The following is a 21,226-nucleotide window of genomic DNA, read 5'->3' on the forward strand; positions in this document are numbered from 1 at the left end:
GGATAGAGCACCAGCCTGTGGACTGAGGGTCCCGGGGTTCAATTCCAGTCAAGGGCACATGGCTGGGTTGTGGGCCTGATCCCCAGTAGGAGGCAGCCAATCAATGATTCTCTCATCACTGATGTTTCTCTTCTCTCTCTCTCTCTCTCTCTCTCTCTCTCTCTCTCTCTCTCTCTCTCTCTCTCTCTCTCCCCCTCACCCTTCTTCTCTGAAATCAATAAAAATAAAAAAAATAAAAAATAAATCCAAATCTGTCTACTTTGCACCTGTATCTTTACAGCTGAAGGGGGCTGACTGGTCTTACTTTAAATAAATATATGATCACTAACCTCAAGTAAATCTGTAATATTGCCTGGCCTTCATCCTAATTGCCTAGTGTATTCACTCCTATTCTCCTACATAACCAGACTTTCGCTCTCCTCAAACTTCTAGCACCTCCTCCATCCTTATTCTTAGTTCAAGATCTTGTTTCCTATTTCACAGGGAAAATAATCAAAAGTTCCAACCTGCATGTCAACCTACCTACACTCATCTTTTCTTTTATTATGGACAAACTTATCCATGCTCCTGGCAAAGGCCAATGCCTCCTCTTGTCTTGTATACCGGTCCTGTCCCCTCTCACTTACTCAAAGGTATCGCAAGAGCAATTCTCCTTCCTCTGCATCAGATTTTCTCTCTAATTTGTGTGTTCCTCATCAGTATACAAACATGCTGATATATCCTAAAAAAATAAAAATCTCTTCCCACTACAGCTTCTGCCCAATCTCTTTCCTCTTTAGTGCAAAACTGCAGAAATCTCCAAGTTCTCATGCCACTCTCTTGAACTCACTCCAATCAAGCCTTCACCTCCCCAACATTCCAACAAAACTTCTAATCAAGGTCACAAATGACCCCCACAATGTAAATCCAAACATCTGTTCCCACTTCTCAAGGACTTGAAGTCTAGGACAATACGCTGGTTTTCCTCCTACCTCGCCTGCCACTTTGTTTCCTTTGCTAGGTCCTCACTGTATCCTCCGGATGCTAAAGACTGAAGTGCTCCAGAGCAGGGCCCTCTGATCTTTTCTCTTTTATGTATACAGCAGTCCCACCCCTTTATCCCAGGTTTAGCTACATCAGGAAATATTACATGTAAAATTCCATACAATTCCTAATTTTAAATTGTGTGCCATTCTGAGTACCATGATGAAAACCTGCACTGTCTCATTCGTCCCCCCGGGACATGAATCATTCCTTTGTCCAGTATATCCGCACTGTATATGTTGGTCATTTAAAGCCCTCTCTGCAGTAACACAGTGCTTGTATTCAAGTAACCCTCAAGAAAAGTATGAGGCTGGCAATTCGGATGCCAAAGAGAAGCCGTAAAGTACCATATTTTTCCGTGTATAAGATACCCCCATGTATAAGACACCTCCCACTTTTCCAACCCAAAATTAAAAAATCAATATTTTGAACATAAAACAGAACATATTTTTATTTAGTAATTACTGCAGGTAATGTTCACATACCAGTACTATGATATTATGCAGCATATCACTTTATTCAGCCTCTGTTGCATCACTGTTCTCTTCTTCATCACTACTGGTTCCAGACATATCAATTTCTTCAACTTCTATTGTATCACTGCTGACTGCTGAGTCACTGTCTATATATGTGAGATCGTCCTCAATTCCATCCATGGCATTGCTGATTCCACATTTCCTGAAGGACTTCACAATCACCTATTGTTTGATGCCATACCACGAGTTTAGGACCCAAATGCAGACCTCAGTAATGGTTGTTTTTTTCACTCGTCCTGTCCGTGTCAAGGTATCACCTACTTTTTGTATCGATCTACTCCATTCTTCTCTCATCAGGGCTTTAAATGGCTTGGTGATTGAAACATCTAGTGACTGTAGCTGACCTGTAAGTCCACCAGGAGTAACTGCTAGGTTTGTTTGCAAATCTGATGCAACCCTTTTTATCTTTTCTGTTAAATGTGCTTGGAACTGATCAAAGACAAGAAGAGCTGGCTTGCGGAACAGTAGTTTTATTGCTAGTTTTACCCAGTGGCCAGATAAGTTTCTATTGAACTAGTACAAAAAAACGTTTTACATAAATGTTAAAGGCACGCTTTAAAATTAAATACCCATTGCATTTTGAAGTTACAGTGGGGCCTTGACTTACGAGAGTCCCGACTAATGAGTTTTTCGAGATACGAGCCGTCTCTCGGCCGATTTTTTGCTTTGAGTTGCAAGCTAAAATTCAGGTTACGAGCCAGCTTCAGATACCCCACCGCTAGTTGGCGCAGCGAACGTCACAGTGAATGCCACATCAGCCCAGCATCACGTGTCTCACTCGTTCACTGTTGATTTGACATACGAGTAATTTGAGTTACGAGCTCCGTCACGGAACGAATTAAACTCGTAAGTCAAGACCCCACTGTATTTATTACATGTTCTTACAAGCTAATATCTTTTAAAAGTATGACTGGCCACAAGCCTTAGGACAGAAAACATGAGAATTCTTGTGATCCGTCCGCAATGTGTTAAGAGCCCCCCATGTCTTCTGGACCAAAGCTTTGCAAACCAAATGGCCATAATGTCTTCATTCATCCATCCCTTCTCTTGAACTTGCACAATAATGCCAGCAGGTATGGTCTCTTTAGGATAGGTTTTCCTCTTAAAAATAAGTATAGGAGACAGTTTAGTACCATTTGCACAACATGAAGGCACAGCAGTATAGTGTGTCTTTTCATGGCCACTTGTTTTGATTCCTTTCACATTAACAGTTCTATTGGAAGGCACATCAAAATTGAGAGGCATATCATTACTGTTTGCAATCTGACTTGGCTCAAAATCATATTTTTTCAGAAGCTGTATGACATAGGAGTGAAATACTTGCATTTTATCCTCATAAACTGGTGGCATTTTCTGAGCTAACTTTGTTCTCATGCCCAACCCTCCTCTGCTCATGAAATTGAAGCACCATTTGGCCTTTCCTGTGAAATCAACAATGTTCATTTCACTTGCAAACATTCTTGCCTGACATGAATAAGCTTGGTTGACACATATAAGCCACTCTGGCACTGCTCCATAATCCAAGTCTTAAGCCTCTGCTCCAAGTTGGCCCATTTTGCTGGTTTTCCTCTTAAGGCCTTCTTTTTTGGCATCTAAGGAGTTGTTCTTCCTGTTTTCTCCACTGTCTGATCATACCATACACTCAGTGGGAGGAGTTCGAAATTGTCTCTCTGCAGTTCTATTTCCATGCTCTTTTGCATAGCTAATTACATTCAGTCTGAATTTTGCAGAGTAAGATAATCGCTTACCAGTATTTATCTTTTTATTTTTTGACATCTTTATGGGCTCAGAACACTCCAGTCTCTGTTGCATCTACGCACTCTCCACCTCCACCTCCACCTCCACCTCCAATTATGGAATCAGCTGAGGTCAGTAACAATAAGGCTTATGACTGGAGGAAGTCTGTTTGACAAGGTATGGGCAGCAATGCACCTGCTTGGCTCCATCTTCGGCTGACTTCTGTGTATAAGATGCCCCTCGATTTTCAGTCTAATGATTTTAGAAACAAACTAGAGGCCTGGTGCGTGAAATTTATGCACAGGAGGGGGGGTGTCCCTCAGCCTGGCCTACACCCTTTCTAATCTGGGACCCCTCGGGAACATCCGTATTGGGCCTAAACCAGCAGTCAGACATCCCTCTCACAATCCGGGACTGCTGGCTCCTAATTGCTTGCCTGCCTAACAGCTTGATCCCCCAACTGCTCTCCCCTGCCGACCTGATCCCCCTAACTGCCCTCCCCTGCCGGCCTGATCCCCCTAACTGCTCTCCCCCGCTGGCCTAATCCCCCTAACTGCTCTCCCCTGCCGGCCTGATCACCCCTAACTGCTTCTGCAGTGACCCTGCCACCATGGCTTTGTCTGGAAGGATGTCTGGTCTAATTAGCATATTACCCTTTTATTAGTATAGATAGCATCTTATATATGGAAAAATATGGTACTTCAAGTGAAAAGGTATGCACACATAGGAAAACACACACAATATATATAGAGCTCTGTACTATCTGTGTAACATTAAAGTGCTTCATATTTGCCAGTGCTTGAGATATAATAACATTTAATTACTGAAACAACTACATGAGGTAGGTAGTATCAGTGCATAGATAAAGAAACTAAGGCAGAGAGGTTAAGTAATTTGCCCAAGGTCACAAAGTTAGTACAACAGGTCAAACAGCTTCATTTCATGCAATTTCTTTTCATTATAACAGCTGATGAGATACTGCAGGAACTTAATACTTGTTCCTATCAATTAGCCTATGGTAAAATTGGTTTCCTTATACATCATTTCACTTAAAGTCGCAGAACCTATTAACAACATTAAGTGAGGAGTTACTGTAATTGGAAAAACTAGGGTTCAAATCAAGACTGTCGGAGGGAAACCAAGATGGCGGCATAGGTAAACACCGGAGTTAGCTGCCTCGAAGAACCACTTCAAAAATACAACTAAAAGACGGAACGGACATCGCCCAGAACCACAGGAAGGCTGGCTGAGGGGAAATTCTTCAACTAGAAGGAAAGAGAACAGCATACGAGACTCAGAGGAGGCGCAGTGCGGAAAATACAAAGGTGCGGAGGTACGCGCGGAGCAGGCTGGTAGCTGAGGGCGCGGATGTCATTTTCAATCGGGAGGGAGTCTCAGATTCTTTTTTTTTTATATATATAATTTTTATTTCTTAAAGTATTACAAAGAGTACTACATATGTCTCCTTTTTTCCCCCCCTTGACATTCCCCCGGCCCGAACCGCCCCCCCCCCCCGCCCCTGGTGTCTTGTGTCCATTGGTTAATCTTATATGCATGCATATAAGTCCTTCGGTTGATCTCTTAATCCCCCCCCAAACCCTCCCCAGGTTTCCCACTGTAGTTTGACAGTCTGTTCAATGTTGCTCTGCCTCTGCATCTACCCCTGTTCATCAGTCTATACTGGTCCCCATTATCTGTCCCAACCTCACTGGGGCCGTCTCAGCCTCACTGGGGCCATTTCAACCTCACCGGGGCCGTCCTGACCTCACCGGGGCCGTTTCAATCTCACCGGGGCTGTCCTGACCTCACTGCGGCCGTTGCAACCTAACCGGGACCGTCCCGACATCACCGGGGCCGTTTCAACCTCACCGGGGCCGTTTCAACCTCACAAGGGCCGTCCCGACCTCACCGGGGCAGTTTCAACCTCACCGGGGCTGTCCCGACCTCACTGCGGCCGTTTCAGCCTCACCAGGGCCGTCCCGACCTCACCAGGGCCGTTTCAACCTCACCGGGGCTGTCCTTACCTCACCGGGGCCGGGCCATGTTTTCTTCGAGTCTCAGATTCTGAGCTCAGATTCTGGGCGAGTCTCTAGGGACCCAGACTCAAACGGGAGAAGCGGGACTGTCTGGCTTCGGTCGGAATGCGAGGGCAGCTTTCTCTCCGAGGTTTGCAACGGTTGCTGGGACTCTGAGAGGCGGAGCACCTGGGGACGGGACTGAGAGCAGCCATAACTGCTCCCCCCCACCCGCCCTGTTGATCCCGTGTGACCTGCCCCGCCCAAGCCCTGCGCAGAGCCATTTGCCAGATAGCCTCAGGCAAAGGCTAGATTAGCACCTCCCTAGAGGACAGAAGTTTTCCCACTGCAGACACAGCTGATTCTCACAGCCAGTTGGCCTGGAGGTCAAATCCCCCTAGTGTTAACTACAACAATCAAGGTTTAACTGCAACAAGACTGCGCACAAAGACCACTAGGGGGTGCACCAAGAAAGCATAAAAAATGCGGAGACAAAGAAACAGGACAAAATTGTCAATGGAGGATATTGAGTTCAGAGCCACACTTTTAAGGTCTCTCAAGAACTGTCTAGAAGCCGCCAATAAACTTATTGAGATCTACAAGAAATCTAATGAGACCCTCGATGTTGTGATAAAGAACCAACTAGAAATTAAGCATATACGGACTGAAATAATGAATATTATACAGACTCCCAACAGCAGACCAGAGGAGCGCAAGAATCAAGGCAAAGATTTGAAATGCGAAGAAGCAAAAAACACCCAACCAGAAAAGCAAAATGAAAAAAGAATACGAAAATAGTGTAAGGAGCCTCTGGGACAGCTTCAAGCGTACCAACATCAGAATTATAGTGGTGCCAGAAGACAGAGAGCAAGATATTGAAAACCTATTTGAAGAAATAATGACAGAAAACTTCCCCTACCTGGTCAAAGAAATAGACTTACAAGTCCAGGAAGCGCAGAGAACCCCAAACAAAAGGAATCCAAAGAGGGCCACACCAAGACACATCATAATTAAAATGCCAAGAGCAAAAGACAAAGAGAGAATCTTAAAAGCAGCAAGAGAAAGAAACTCAGTTACCTACAAGGGAGTACCCATACGACTGTCAGCTGATTTCTCAACAGAAACTTTGCAGGCCAGAAGGGAGTGGCAAGAAATATTCAAAGTGATGAATGCCAAGAACCTACAACCAAGATTACTTTATCCAGCAAAGCTATCATTCAGAATTGAAGGTCAGATAAAGAGCTTCACAGATAAGGAAAAGCTAAAGGAGTTTATCACCACCAAACCAGTATTATATGAAATGCTGAAAGGTATCCTTTAAGAAGAGGAAGAAGAAGAAAAAGGTAAAGATACAAATTATGAACAACAAATACACATCTATCAACAAGTGAATCTAAAAATCAAGTGAATAATCTGATGAACAGAATAAACTGTTGATTATAATAGAATCAGGGGCATAGAAAGGGAGTGGACTGACTATTCTTGGGGGGGAAAGGGGTGTGGGGGATGCGGGAAGAGACTGGACAAAAATTGTGCACCTATAGATGAGGACAGTGGGGGGGGGGGTGAGGGCGGTGGGGGGGTGGGTGGGAACCGGGTGGAGGGGAGCTATGGGGGGAAAAAGAGGAACAACTGTAATAATCTGAACAATAAAGATTTAATAAAAAAAGAGAGAGAGAGAGAGAATGGGATCTACTAACTAGCCAATTAATTAAAAAGTCTCCTCAGTGGATAGAGCGTCGGCCTGCGGACTGAAAGCTCCCAGGTTCGATTCCGGTCAAGGGCATGTACCTGGGTTGCGGGCACATCCCCAGTAGATGTGCAGGAGGCAGCTGATCGATGTTTCTCTCATCATCGATGTTTCTAACTCTCTATCTCTCTCCCTTCCTCTCTGTAAAAAATCAATAAAATATATTTAAAAAGTCCCCCCCTAGCTGGTTTGGCTCAGTGGGTAGAGCGTCAGCATGTGGACTGAAGGGTCCTGAGTTCGATTCCAGTTAAGAGCACATGCCCAGGTAGCACGCTCAAACCCTACTAGGAGGCATTAAAAACAATTGGCTTAGAGTGAGAATAAAAACATCCATGTCAGTTAAATACTTCACTTAAACTTAAAGCATAGACATGTATGCATCAATCTTGTGATGAAAGCCTACCCTTTTTTTAAAAAAAATATATTTTATTGATTTTTTACAGAGAGGAAGGGAGAGAGATAGAGAGTTAGAAACATCGATGAGAGAGAAACATCGATCAGCTGCCTCCTGCACATCTCCTACTGGGGATATGCCTGCAACCCAGGTACATGCCCTTGACCGGAATCGAACCTGGGACCTTTCAGTCCGCAGGCCGACGCTCTATCCACTGAGCCAAACCGGTTTCGGCGAAAGCCTACCCTTTTTAAAAAAATATATTGTTAGTGATTTCAGAGAGGAAGAGAGAGAGAGGAACGTCAATGATGAGAGAGAATCATTGATCAGCTGCCTCCTGCACACCCCCAACTGGCCGGTGTAGCTCAGTTTGTTGAAGCATCATACCATACATCAAAAGGTTTGATTCGATTCCCAGTCACGGCGCATACCTAAGTTGCAGGTTGCATCCCTGGTCAGGGTGCATCCCAGAGGCAGCTGATCGATGTTTCTCCCTTACATCAATGTTTCTCTTTCTCTCTCCCTCAAATCAGTAAACATATCTTGGGTTAGGATTAAACAAACAAAAAAACAAAATAATTGGCTGTATTAGAGAATAGACCTTAGAAAATGGAGGACATCTGTTCAGTTAAGTGAAGGTTAGGGTAAGACAGCTTATATATTAAGCATTTGTATATCTGTACATGCAGAAGAAGAGTATATACAAAGATACACCATAGCCAGTTATGAGGATAAGAGGGGAAAGATGAGATTTAGTTACCTTTTTACACAATTTTATGCTGCTGACTTGCACAATAAGCATGTATTAACTTGCTAGATTTAAAAGAAAAAAAAAAAGCTGTGAATCAGATAAAATTATCCCCATTTTATAGATGAGAACAGCTTCAAAGAAGAATTTGCCTAAGGTCGAATAACTCACCAGAAGCTAACTCAAAAGGCTAATTCTGGTTTGCTTCAAGTTTCAAAGCTCATGTTTTCTCTACAACATCAAATTTCTTGGCAAAAAATTTCAAACAGATCACTCTATGATTTTTTTTTAAATACATGAACAAAAAGCATCATGTATTTTTTCCTTTAGGCAATAAAGAGTCTGATGAAGCCAAAAGGGAAGATTTTCAAAATGAGTTTGATTCTACAGCCCAGAGTTCAGGCTTTATTTTCTATAATTTAAGAGAACAAAGACCCTAATATCCATTTGAGAAGAAAGAAATCTCTTACTCCTGTGTAAGCAAAAGGGCCGTGCATATTTCCTTTAGTCCCTTCCCTCTCTGTCATATCATCTTTCTCCAGGTGTTCAAACAACCTAAAGGCAGCAAACCAAGGCACTAGAGGAGCTTGCTATATTTGGGAATTTGGGAAAATTGACTTTGATGTGTCTTTCTCACATAGATGTTTCTTTCTTTCTCTCTCTCTCTCTCTCTCTCTCTCTCTCTCTCTCTCTCTCTCTCTTTCTCCACCTTCCCACCCCTTTTCCACTCTCTCTAAAACTCAGTGGAAAAAAATATCCTCAGATGAGGATTAACAAAAAACAAGAACCTATTCTTTCCCATTTGAAACAGCTTAAAACAAATATCTGTATTATTCATAACTCAACCAGTTCCAAAATACATAGTAGAAAAAGATAACTACAAAAATCGTAGAAGATAGCAAACAGACTGAGAAGCATGAAAAATATACCCTAGGGATTCCAATCAAATCACATCACACAAAAAAAGTGAAATAGAGGAAACCCGAGATTTCTAAAATATTTTACTTTTGCTAATTTCAATATAACAAATGAAGCAATACATTGAGAAATAGCCCCACTCTCTCTCTCCCCAGTCTCAGGCGCTTTGGGAGCCGCGGGCTTCAGTGCAGATATGGCCAAATCTAGGGACCATACCTGGCACAACCAGTCCCAAAAATGGCACCGAAACAGAATCAAGAAACCTCAATCACAAAGACACCCATCCCTTAATGGGGTGGACCTCAAGTTCTTGAGGAGCATGTGCTTTGCCAAGAAGCACAAGCAAGGCCTGAATAAGATGCAGGCTGACAATGCAGGCCATGAGCACACATGCGATGGCTCTCAGGCCCTCATAAAGCCGAAAGAGGTCAAGCCCAAGATCCCAAAGAGCAACAGCCACAAGTTCAATCTGCTTGCCTACATCACTCACCCCAGCTTGGGAAATGTGCTCCTGCCCACATCACCAAGAGTCCCAGACTCTGCAAGTCCAAGGACAAGGTTCAAACCAAGCCCCATGATGTGGTTTCCAAGCTGCAGTCCAGGCTCCCAAAGGTGCCCAGGCCCCACCACAGCTCCACAGTACTGACCTCTGTCAGTCAATGTGAGGACGGAACAGGTGGTGTGACCCCTGGGCTGCTGTCTGCATGGTGCTGCTGCCTCCTGTGCTATTTGTACAAATAAACCCAGGGTAGGGGGATGGTGGGGGAGAACTAGCTCCTAGCAGTGTCACCCTGTTCTGTCCTGAACCCGGTGGAAATTTCAAGCACATGCTCCATATGGTTTGTTAGTGAAGCAACCTGAAACCTAGTGTTATGTCACACCCTAGTTGAAAAAACTTTAATGGCTCCCCACACCTACACCTTAAAATTTAAACCATTGTGCACAGCTTTTAAAGATTTGGGGAGGCCGTATCTCTATCTTTCCAGTCTTATTTTCCACTTCCAATTCTCTAAATCCAACACAAACACACTCTATACTCCACCTCCATCCCATGCTTGAGCTGTTTCATCCCCTTTGAACAGCCTCCTCTCCACCACCTATTGAAATTCTATTCCTCCTTCAAAGTAGCAAAGTACAGTGGAGAGCCCAGACTTGAAATCCAGATCCAGACCCACTAGATTTCTAACTCTAATTCCATTTCCACTACTTAATAGCTTAATGACTTTATGCAAATACTTCAATAGATCTGTTTTTTCACCTAGGAGCAGGCATACCAGCTATGGTGCTCTGTAAGGTTACTGGGAGGATTAAGCATATGGTTATAATCTAGTATCTAGCACCATGCCTAAGAGCCATCCTTCTCTCCCCCTCCTATCCTTTTCCTAAATTCCCACTGCACTGTCTATACAGTACCACACTATTAGCATTAACAAACTACAGGATACTCATTCATATATGTACCTGGCTTCTCCACTAGATTATAGATACGATGGTTATGGGTATGGACTTCTAAATCTCTGACACTTACTACCTGTGTAAGTTACTTTACCTCTCAGAACCTGTTTCTTCATCAATAAGTTGAATGGGCCTTAGCTGGTTTGGCTCAGTGGATAGAGTGTCCACCTGCAGACTGAAGGGTCCCAAGTTCAATTCCTGTCAAGGGCATACGCCCAGGTTGCGAGCTCAATCCCCAGTAGGGGCTATGCAGGAGGCAGCCGATCAATGATTTTCTCTCATCATTGATGTTTCTAAATCTCTCTCTTCCTCTTTGAAATCAATAAAAATATATTTTTTAAAAATAAGTTGAATGGACGTTAACACCTTACAGTATTAGTAAGAGGTTTAAAAGAGTTCATGTATATCAAATACCTGGCATAATGCTTGACACCTAGTAAGTTTCAAAGAATGTATAATGGCAATCTAGATGATGAAACTGATCCAGAAACTACTTAAAGAACACATAAATGCCATATACATTTGCCTTAGTATATCCAATTTCATAAAGCAATCTTAATACAACTTTAATGTGCTATTCATCTCTTACTGCTATAGATGTCCAATGAAGACAAAAACAGAGGTTGCTATGCACTTTACTTCAGAAATGCTACCACATATTCATGTTCTCCCAGGACCAGACTAAGTACACCATGAGCCATGACTCACATCACTTCATTACATTTAAACACCATGGGATAACCCTGAAGCGCTGTAGGGGGTAAAATGGTCTGCCAAAGTTAAACAAAACTCTGAAATTAGTGGTCTACCAGGAAATGGAAGCTGTGTATTCATTCTGATTCTAATTTGCTGTGTCATCAGTTTCTCTACTCAAAACTCCAATTAAATATCAACTAACTTCTATGATAGTAATTTTCCATTTTATACAGTTCCAACCCACTGCTCAACTTTTTAAGTTGATGTATAACAAACATACAAAATCCTGTTAGTTTCCGGTGCCACTGATCAATTTAAGAGGGGGGGAAAAAAAACAACCTCCAAAATTTCAGTGAAATCTAACCAAGGAAATTTTGGAAAAGTGAGAACTTGCTAAAATAAAAAAGGCAAATCACAGCATTTGCATTCCACTACCGGTGATACACAGGTTGTATGGCACACCAGTCAAGGGCTCAGGGAAAGGTTCTGAAAAGACAGACTTGGCCTTAAATCTCACACCACCACTTACTAGCTGTGTAACCACTTAAGCACCTTCCTTCTTAAGCCTCATATCCTTCATCTGTAAAACAGGGACTGTAACAGTACGAATCTCATAGTGTATTAAATCCGATAACGTGTGCTCGGTGTTTAGCCAAGCACTTACAACATCATACTCAAATAAATGGCGCCCTGACCGGCTTGGCTCAGTGGATAGACCGTCAGCCTGCGGACTCAAGGATCCCAGGTTCGATTCCGGTCAAGGGCATGTACCTGGGTTGCCGGCACATCCCCAGTGGGGAGTGTGCAGGAGGCAGCGGATCGGTGTTTCTCTCTCATCGATGTTCCTGACTCTCTATCTCTCTCCCTTCCTCTCTGTAAAAAATCAATAAAATATATTTTTAAAAATAAATAAATAAATGGCATTCTAACTTGGGAGGGCCTGAGCACTAAGGTTCCTGGTAACTGCTGGCATGAATAAATATATAGCACATTTTATATCAGGAAATAAGTGTACCACTAAAGCTTTAATTCTCCCCTAAGTCAAAAAAATGATTAATAAGCAGTAATACTGTTTGGGAGCATTTTTACGTTTTACAAAGCCCTTCAGACAGCCCTTCTGATTTGATTCCCACACTATCACTAGGGGGAAAACCTTTTTAAAACATGTATTTTATATCCATAAGGAAACTGGTATCGACCAGAGTAACCAAGGGTCAAGATTACCCACCCTAGGGGTCTCCTCCCCCCGGACTCTCCAGCTCAGACATAAGGGCTTATTTAAGCCCCAGTTCTGAGCCCCACACCCCCTTTCGAAGGCCGACTCCGGCGAGTTGCCACCCTCCTCGGCTCCGTCACGCACGTGAGTCCGGGAACCGGCCGAGGGCACCACACCTCGCCCGGGGCCGCTGATGACATTGATGATGTTGCATTTGTTTCCGAACAACGCGGGGTCCTCCCACACCTTCAGGGCGGGGGCCAGGCCTGCCCTTCCCCCACCAGGTCGCCCCACACAAGCCTTGGCACCCAAGACGCCCTCAGGACATGTGTATGCAAGCAGCATGGGGTGCCGGCAGCATTTCCAGGGACCCGAAACGAGGCCAACCCCACGGTGGGGATTAAGCATCCGCGGTAGATCCAGAGTCGCTGGGCGGAGAGGACCCGATCTGGGAAGGATGTCTGAAGACCGGCGCCCCTAAAGGACCCCGGGGAAGCTGGAGAGGGGGAGGCGGGTCTGGCAGCTGCCGCCTCTGGAAGGCCGGCCACAGACAGGCTCGGGGCAGCGGGGCAGTTGGCGTCTGGGGGGAGGGGGCCGCCTGCTGGTCTGCGAACCTCGCGCCCAACTTCAGGAGGGTTCTGGGCTCCTCTGGAGGCCCACTCCCCAGCCCGCGGCGGCATGTGCTGCGCCGAGTACTCGCTGCTACCTGAAACTGCAGCAGCTTCTCTGTCTGCTCCTGGGTTAGATCCTGTTCCTCAGGCGCCGCCATTTTGCCGCCGCCTCTACGCTTCTGACCCGTCCGCACCGTCACCCGCCGGAACTGATCTCAGCAGCAACTACGTCCGGTCGGAACGGCAGCCGACGCGCAACTGCGCCTGCGCGTGCTGGCTCAGCCCGGGTAGTGGTGGTAGTGGTCGTGATCGTTCGCGCCGCCAGAGGGCGCCACTCTCGGGCAGATCCCGAATACTTACGGAAATTGCCGAGGGACTGTCGGTACCCGTCAGGATTTCGTCCAAGAACGGATCGGCTATAGGAAACTAAGACTCCTGAAGAGATCCCAAAGAGCCGAGAAGTCCCGAATGCGGATCGAGAAGTTCCGGAAGTTCCCGAAAGCCACTCGGCTGTTTCCCGCTTGTTCCTTAAACATACGCTATTCCTGAATGTTATTTTAGGAAATTGTGGACTTGCCAAAATATTGGCCGTTTGATGTTTGATACCTGCTCTGGCATTTCCTAAAGATCCTGATCATCTCTCGGGAGGTTCCTACAGTCTCTGAATACTGACCGGGCATTTCCCACGCCGCCTTCCAGGCGGGAACTGTGGAAGGCTGTGGCCCCGGAACGTCTGAGCTTTGAAGTCGCTGGTTAAGATTGGACTTGGCGACCTGGGTCTTTGATGTTTAATGGCGCTACCAGCCTTGGGCAAAGCTTTCGGTTGTGAACGAAAGGGGCCACATGCTGACCTGACAAGCTCAGGGGAGGCCCAGGGGAAGGTCCCAGGGGAAGATCTCAGTAGAATGTGCAGCAGCTTTCCAGGTGTGTCTTTTCAGGGTCTAGGTCTCCACTGATTGGTTGGTGCCAAGACAGGGGTCATTATTCAGTGCAGCTGGTCCTGGGGTCAGCCATGGTGTTTCTTATCTGCTTTTGCTGTTTTTCTGGGCCTGGAGCTGAAATACAACTGAGGCCTAGGGAGGAAAGGTCAGGGGGTCCAAACCGCAGGCCCAGCCTGCGGGAGGAAAGGTCACCCTGGTGGCGAAGTTCCCACCCTACAATTGTCCTTTGCCAGGCACCCAGGGCTTTTTGCCCAGGCGACCTTCTGTACCTGGCACATTATCCTTGATCTGCTCTTGTCTAACTGCCTACCACACTTTCAAAACCACCTGGACCCGTTTTGTGAAAACTTTCCTGCCCCAAGTCAAGAACACGCACACTACAGGCCGGCCTGAGGCAGACCCCCTCAGGCACAGGGCCTTTCAGGTAACAGCATGGGACACATGCTCTAAGATTATGGGGAAAATTTAAATGCATCTAGGTTATTTAAACCATCTGTAAATAGGTCTGCTTTCCCCCTTTCCCATCCTGCCAAGGTGTTGTTTGAACTTGTTCACAGTTCACAAATCGTGGAAATTTTGTTTATGAACATGGATTTAATTTTTTTTCCTTTTTTTTTGAATGAACATGGAGTTTTAAAAGAGCAATAAAATATCTCCACCTTATTATTTTATTTTTTAAATCCTCACCTGAGAATATTACTTCATTGATTTTTAGAGAAAATGGAAGAGAGAGGGAAAGATAGAAATATCAATGTGAGAGAAACACATTGATTGATTGTCTCCTGCACACACCCTGATCAGCGCCTGGGCTGGGAAAAAGCCTGCAACCGAGGTACATGCCCTTGACTGGAATTGAACCCAGGACCCTTCAGTCTGCAAGCCGACATTCTATCCACTGAGCCAAAGCAGCTAGGGCAAAATATCTCCACTTTAAAGGACATTTGTTATCAGCATATTTTCTTCATTGTCCAAAAATCAGTGGCCCTTTTATGTACCAATTTGAGATGCTCTCATTAAAGACCAACCCTCTCTATCCCACAGACATTAGCTGTATTTCCCTCTTTAGTTTCCATGGCTTAATTCCCATACCTGGGGCCTTTGCTCTAAGGATCTAGCCAGGCCCAGTATTTACAGAGCTTGTACTCTGTGCCCAGTGCACTTCTCAGCACAAGGGATTCAGGGGTAGGTCAAACCAACCTGGTCTCTGTTCCCTTCATGGAAGGCATAGCTGGGAGAGAAACGGTGAGCAGGTAAAATATCATCTATGTGTGTAAAACCCTAGGTGACCCTTATGACTGATTGCTATGATGTGCACTGACCAGCAGGGGGCAGACACTCAACACAGGAGCTGCCCCCTGGTCGTCAGTGCGCTCCCATGGCCAACCTCCCATTGCCAGTCAACCTCCTGCGGTCCCTCCCCCCAGTCGGCTGGCCCCAATCAGCCTCGATTGCCCTTGATAGCTGGCCAGGCTGAGGAAGCCCACCCATGCACGAATTCATGCACTAGGCCCCTAGTCTAGTGATAATGAGGCAGGATATTAAGAGGCTAGAGCAGTAGTTCTCAACCTTCTGGCCCTTTAAATACAGTTCCTCAGGTTGTGACCCAACCATAAAATTATTTTCATTGCTACTTCATAACTGTAATGTTGCTACTGTTATGAATCGTAATGTAAATATTTGATATGCAGGATGGTCTTAGGCGACCCCTGTGAAAGGGTTGTTCAACCGCCAAAGGGGTCGCGACCCACAGGTTGAGAACCGCTGGGCTAGAGAGATTCCTTGACAAGTAGAATAAAGAAAACAGACAATATAATTAAATAAGGCAAAACAGTCTGAGCAATTTACAGCCAGCTAATTGAATCACAATGTGTGTGTGTGTGTGTTTATAGATTTCAGAGAGAGGAAGGGGGAGGGAGAGAGATAGAAACACCAATGATGAGAAAGAATCCTCAATTGGCTGACTCTTACACACCCCCTGCTGGGGAATTGAGCCACAGCTGGGCAATATTGGGTCTTCTAATCCATGAACAAGGTATATTTCTCCATTTTTAAAAATTTAATTTCAGCAATATTTTGTAGTTTTTAGCATATGAATCATATCATTCGTTAGATTTATTTCTAGATACTTATATTTTGATGCTATTGTAAATGGCATTTTAAAATTTCACTTTTCCTCTTGGTCACTGCTAATAAATAAAAATACAATTCATAGTCTAGCTGGTGTGGCTCAGTTGAGTGTTGTCCATGCACCAAGAGGTCACCAGTTCAATTCCTGGTCAGGGCACATGCCTGGGTTGCAAGCCCTACCCCCAGTAAGTGGGGGGGGGGGGGGTGCAGGAGGCAGCCAATCAGTGTTTCTCTGTCATCGATGTTTCTGTTTCTATCTCCCTCCCTCTCTCTCTAAAAAAATCAATAAAAAAATACAATTCTATTGTATGCTCATTTACCTCTTATGACCTTGCTAAACACATATTAGTTCTGGTAGCTTTTTTATAGAGAATGGAAGAGATGGATTTCTACATAAGACAATCATGTTGTGTGTATATGTAGTTTTACCTCTTCCTTTTATATCTGGATTCCCTTTGGCGCTATCTCTCTGCCTCTGTATCCCCCCCCCCCCCCGCCCCGACTCTCCCCCCCCCCCCCCCCCCGCCGCATGTCTCTGCCTTTTCTTTATTACACCGGCTAGAACCAATAGTACAATGTTGAGTAGAAGTTGTGAAAGCTGACATCCTTGTCTTATTTCTATATTAGAAGAAGAATGTTCAGTCTTTCATTATTAAATTTAATGTTAGCTGAAGGTTTTTCAGAGCTGTCCTTGATCAAGTTGAGGAAATTCCTTTCAATTTTTAGTTTGCTGAGAGTTTTTTGTTTTGTTTTTTTAATTAGGAATCAATGTTGAATTTAGTCAAAGGCTTTTTCTGCATTGAGATGATTATATAGTTTTTCTCTTTTGGTTTGTTAACTTGATAAATTACATTGAGTCTTTAAAATTTGTGGTAAAATTTACAATTCTAATCATTTTATAGTGTACTAGATGCCCAGTGCATGAAATTTGTGCACTCGGGCAGGGGGGTACCTCAGCCCAGCCTGCGCCCCCTTGCAGTCTGGGAGCCCTCGGGGGATGTCTGCCTGACACCTTAGGCCTAATCCCCATAAAGGCTGGGCGGCTGCAAGCAAAATCTTATCATCTGAGTCACCCCAATCATGGTAACGCTTGTCCCACTCCATCTCAAACTCTAGCTCCCGATCATATTTAGGAGGTAAATTTTTATCAGGTGGGCTCTTGCCTGCAGTCACAGGAGCAGCGGGTGGAGGAGGAGGTGGCACAGAGGGAGGAAGTGGTGTTTTTAGAGATTCGCACCCCTCTACTGTAGGCTGTAAAGCCATGGCCGCACCCTGCTTAGACATTCTTAAACTCTCCTGCGCTGGATCAAGGCAATCACGAATTAAAGACCATAGTGTGAATGTAGAAATAGGAATCTTCTCTGGACCTTCTGCTGTGTATCGGTCACGCAACTGCTTTCCCACCTTTTCCCAGGTTTGGAAGTTGACGGTTCCCTCTTCAGGAAACCAAGGGCAAGTTTCATTAACAAAACTTAAGAAATTAAGAATCTGACTACGATTAACAGCGCATCCTGGAGCTTTGAGCCTAGTGTTAAGCATCTGAGAGCAGAGATCTCTTTCCTGAGACCCTGAATTTCCCATGTTTTACACCCAGCTAATACTACAATCCGCTCCTTACCTTACTTCTTGAATTTGTTGTGGGGTGCACTTCTCAGAGCTGTCCCCTCGCCTGACTTTTTTTTCTTTTTTTGCCCCTGACTTTTGAGAGTTTACCTGTATTCAGGTCCCTGTTTGGGCACCAGATATAAGTTTTCTCTCTTGGCTGCGACCAGCGCAGCTAGAGAGTGGATGAGTCCTGAGTAGGGGTGGCTGGGGATTGAAGAAAAGAAAGAGACAGACACAGAGACAGTAGTGAAAGCTGGGGCCAGGTGGGACACTGCCCTTGGATGGAGAGACAGTGATCCAGAGCTAGTGCAGTGCGCTTATTATATACAGCATGATACCAGAAGTTTTACTAGAGTGTAAGACAAAGGAAATTATGGGAAATTATGGTTAAAGGTCAAGCTGCAATTCTTCATTCTTTTTTTTTTTTTTAAATATATTTTATTGATATTTTACAGAGAGGAAGGGAGAGAGATAGAGAGTTAGAAACATCGATGAGAGAGAAACATCGATCAGCTGCCTCCTGCACATCTCCCACTGGGGATATGCCCGCAACCCAGGTACATGCCCTTGACCGGAATCGAACCTGGGACCCCTCAGTCCGCAGGCCGACGCTCTATCCACTGAGCCAAACCGGTTTCGGCTGCAATTCTTCATTCTTGTGGTTTCTTTGTAATTGTCACTCCTGGCTAAGCTCAGATAATTGCATTCGTTCCTGGCACCTGACTGAACTTAGATAATGAAACCCACCCCCTGGCACCTGAGTATGAGGTCAGGCTGACAACATACCTGCCTCTGGCAAGGTATGTTTCCAGGATGTGGCTCTGCCAACGCCACTGGACTCAGCCAACAATCAGCTCATGTGCCTTCCCAGGTGCTCTCTACAATTTAATATACATGTAATCATAAATCTGTGGCCTTTGTGTTTGGCTTCTTTCACTTAGCATAACATTTTAAAGATGATTCAGTGAGACCCTGGCTGGTGTGGCTCAGTTGATTAGGCATTGTCCTGTGCACCAGTGTTGGGGTCCAGCCCCAGCGGGTCCAGGGGTTCCCCAAGGTGTGGATGGAGTCGGCGAAGAAGGAATGACACGGAGGCAGTGTTTAGGTGATCATCATAGCCAGGTTCTTCTTTTTTTTGTCATCTAACATCTGTATTTATACTATTTGGTCCCAATCCTATCCATCCTATACAAAAGGCCAGGGGGCTTCCCATCTCTATTGAAAGGTTACTCCATTGCTCCACTAAGCTACAAGGAAGTAACTGAAGGAGGTCACTCCAAGCAAAGATCAAAGCGACCAACCACCCCTCTGGGGAAACAACTTTTCTCAGGGAGGTGGTCCTGTTTAAAACACATAACTGTTAAGAGGGGAGCAAACATATTAAGAACAATATGTTGCCAAAACCGGTTTGGCTCAGTGGATAGAGCGTCGGCCTGCAGACTGAAAGGTCCCAGGTTCGATTCCGGTCAAGGGCATGTACCTTGGTTGTGGGCACATCCCTAGTAGGAGATGTGCAGGAGGCAGCTGATCGATGTTTCTAACTATCTCTCTCCCTTCCTCTCTGTAAAAAATCAATAAAATATATTAAAAAAAAAAAAAAAAGAACAATATGCCATATATGCCAGGTCCCTTGAAACATCCCTGCAGGGACTGCCTCAAGCAGCCAGGGTGGATTGGCTTCCAACACACCAGAAGGTTGTTGGTTCAATTCCCAGTCAAGGGCATATGCCTGGGTTGCAGGTTCGATCCCCCAGTACTGGTGTGCAGGAGATAGCTAATCCATGATGCACCCTCACATTGATGTTTCTATCGCTCTCTCCCTCTCCCTCCCTGTACCTGATATCAAACTATACTACAAGGCTATAGTTATCAAAACAACATAGTACTGGCAAAAAAATAGACATATAGATCAATGGAACAGAAGAGAGAGCCCAGAAATCAACCCACACCTGTATAGTCAATTAATCTACGACAAAAGAGACAAAAATATGTAATGGGGTAAAAACAGTCTCTTCAATAAACGGTGCTAGGAAAACTGGGTAGATTCATGCAAAAGAAGGAGACTGGATCATTGTCTTACACCACATACAAGAAGAAATTCAAAATGGTTTAAAGATGCCCTAGCTGATTTGGCTCCATGGATAGAGCGTTGGCCTGGGGAGTGAAGGGTCCCAGGTTCGATTCTGGTTAAGGGCACAAGCCCAGGTTGCGGGCTCGATGCTCAGTTGGGGGTGTGCAGGAGGCAGCCAATCAATGATTCTCTCTCATCATTGATGTTTCTATCTCCCTCCCTCTCTCCCTTCCTCTCTAAAATCAATAAAAATATATTAAAAAGCAAAACAAAAATGGTTTAAAGACTTAAATATAAGACCCAAAACCATAAAACTCCTAGAAGAAAAAGTAAGCATTTTTGAAATTCCTCTTAGTAATATTTTTTGGATATAACTCTTTGGGCAAGGAAACAAAAGAAAAATACACAATGGGACACATCAAACTAAATAGTTTTTGCATAACAACAGAATCCATCAACAAAATGAAAAGACAACCTACTGAATGGGAGAAGATATTCACCAATGATACATCTGATAAGGGGTCAATATCCAAATTTATAAAGAACTCATGTAGCCCTGGCTGGTGTGGTCAGTTGGTTAGAGCCACCAGAAGGAAAACCCATACACTGGGAGGTGGTGGGTTCAGTTCCCCATCAGAGCACATAACTAGGTTGAGGGTTCGATCCCTGTTCAGGACATGTACAGGAGGCAACTGATCGATGTTTCTCTCTCACATTGATGTCTCTCTCTTTCTCTCTCTCTGTCTCCCCCTCCCTCTGTCCCTTCCACTCTCTAAAAATCAATCAATGGAATAAATATCGTTGGGTGAGGATTAAAAAAAAAAAGATAGATACATGCACCCGTATGTTCACTGCAGCATTATTTACATTAACCAAGATATGGAAGCAACCTAAGTGTCTATTAATAGATGAATAGATAAAGAAGTGGTCTCTCTAAAATCAATAAAAATATTTTTAAAAATTGTACCTTCTTAAAAAAAAAAAAAGAAGTGGTACTTTCTATATACAATGGAATCTTACTCAGCCATAAAAAATGAAATCTTGCCATTTGTAACAACATGGGTGGACCTAGAGAGTATTAATCTAAGTAAAATAAGTCAGACAGAGAAAGACAAATATCACAGGATTTCACTTATACCTGGTAAGTGAAATCTAAAAAACGAAACAGAAACCAACTCATAAATACAGAGAACAAATTGATGATTGTCAGATGGAAGTGGTGTTGGGGACGGGTGGAAAATGTGAAGGGATTAAGAAGTACAAATTGCCAGTCACGGGAATGTGAAGTATAGCATGAGGAATAGAGTCAATACTATTGTAATAACAATGTATAGTGCCAGATGGGTACTAGACTTATCAGGATGATCACTTCGTAAGATACAT

The 21,226-nt window shown here is 44.4% G+C and overlaps 1 protein-coding gene across 2 annotated transcripts in view; it reads right to left on the reverse strand.

Annotated features, from left to right (window-relative positions):
* The window catches only part of FAF2 (Fas associated factor family member 2), a 38,761-nt gene extending 25,457 nt beyond the window's left edge, over positions 1-13,304 (reverse strand). Inside the window, exon 1 of one of the 2 annotated variants that reach the window (XM_081091177.1) lies at positions 13,195-13,304. In XM_081091177.1, the coding sequence (XP_080947303.1) occupies positions 13,195-13,257 (63 nt within the window). In that variant the 5' untranslated portion in view covers positions 13,258-13,304. Of the gene's footprint in view, positions 1-1,508; positions 2,954-13,194 lie in introns of those variants that run through there. The other variant, XM_081091178.1, reaches the window with a different exon arrangement.
* Positions 13,305-21,226: the final 7,922 nt, after the last annotated feature.

Source organism: Myotis nattereri (assembly GCF_964212035.1).
Source record: "Myotis nattereri genome assembly, chromosome: 5".
Lineage (NCBI taxonomy): Eukaryota > Metazoa > Chordata > Mammalia > Chiroptera > Vespertilionidae > Myotis > Myotis nattereri.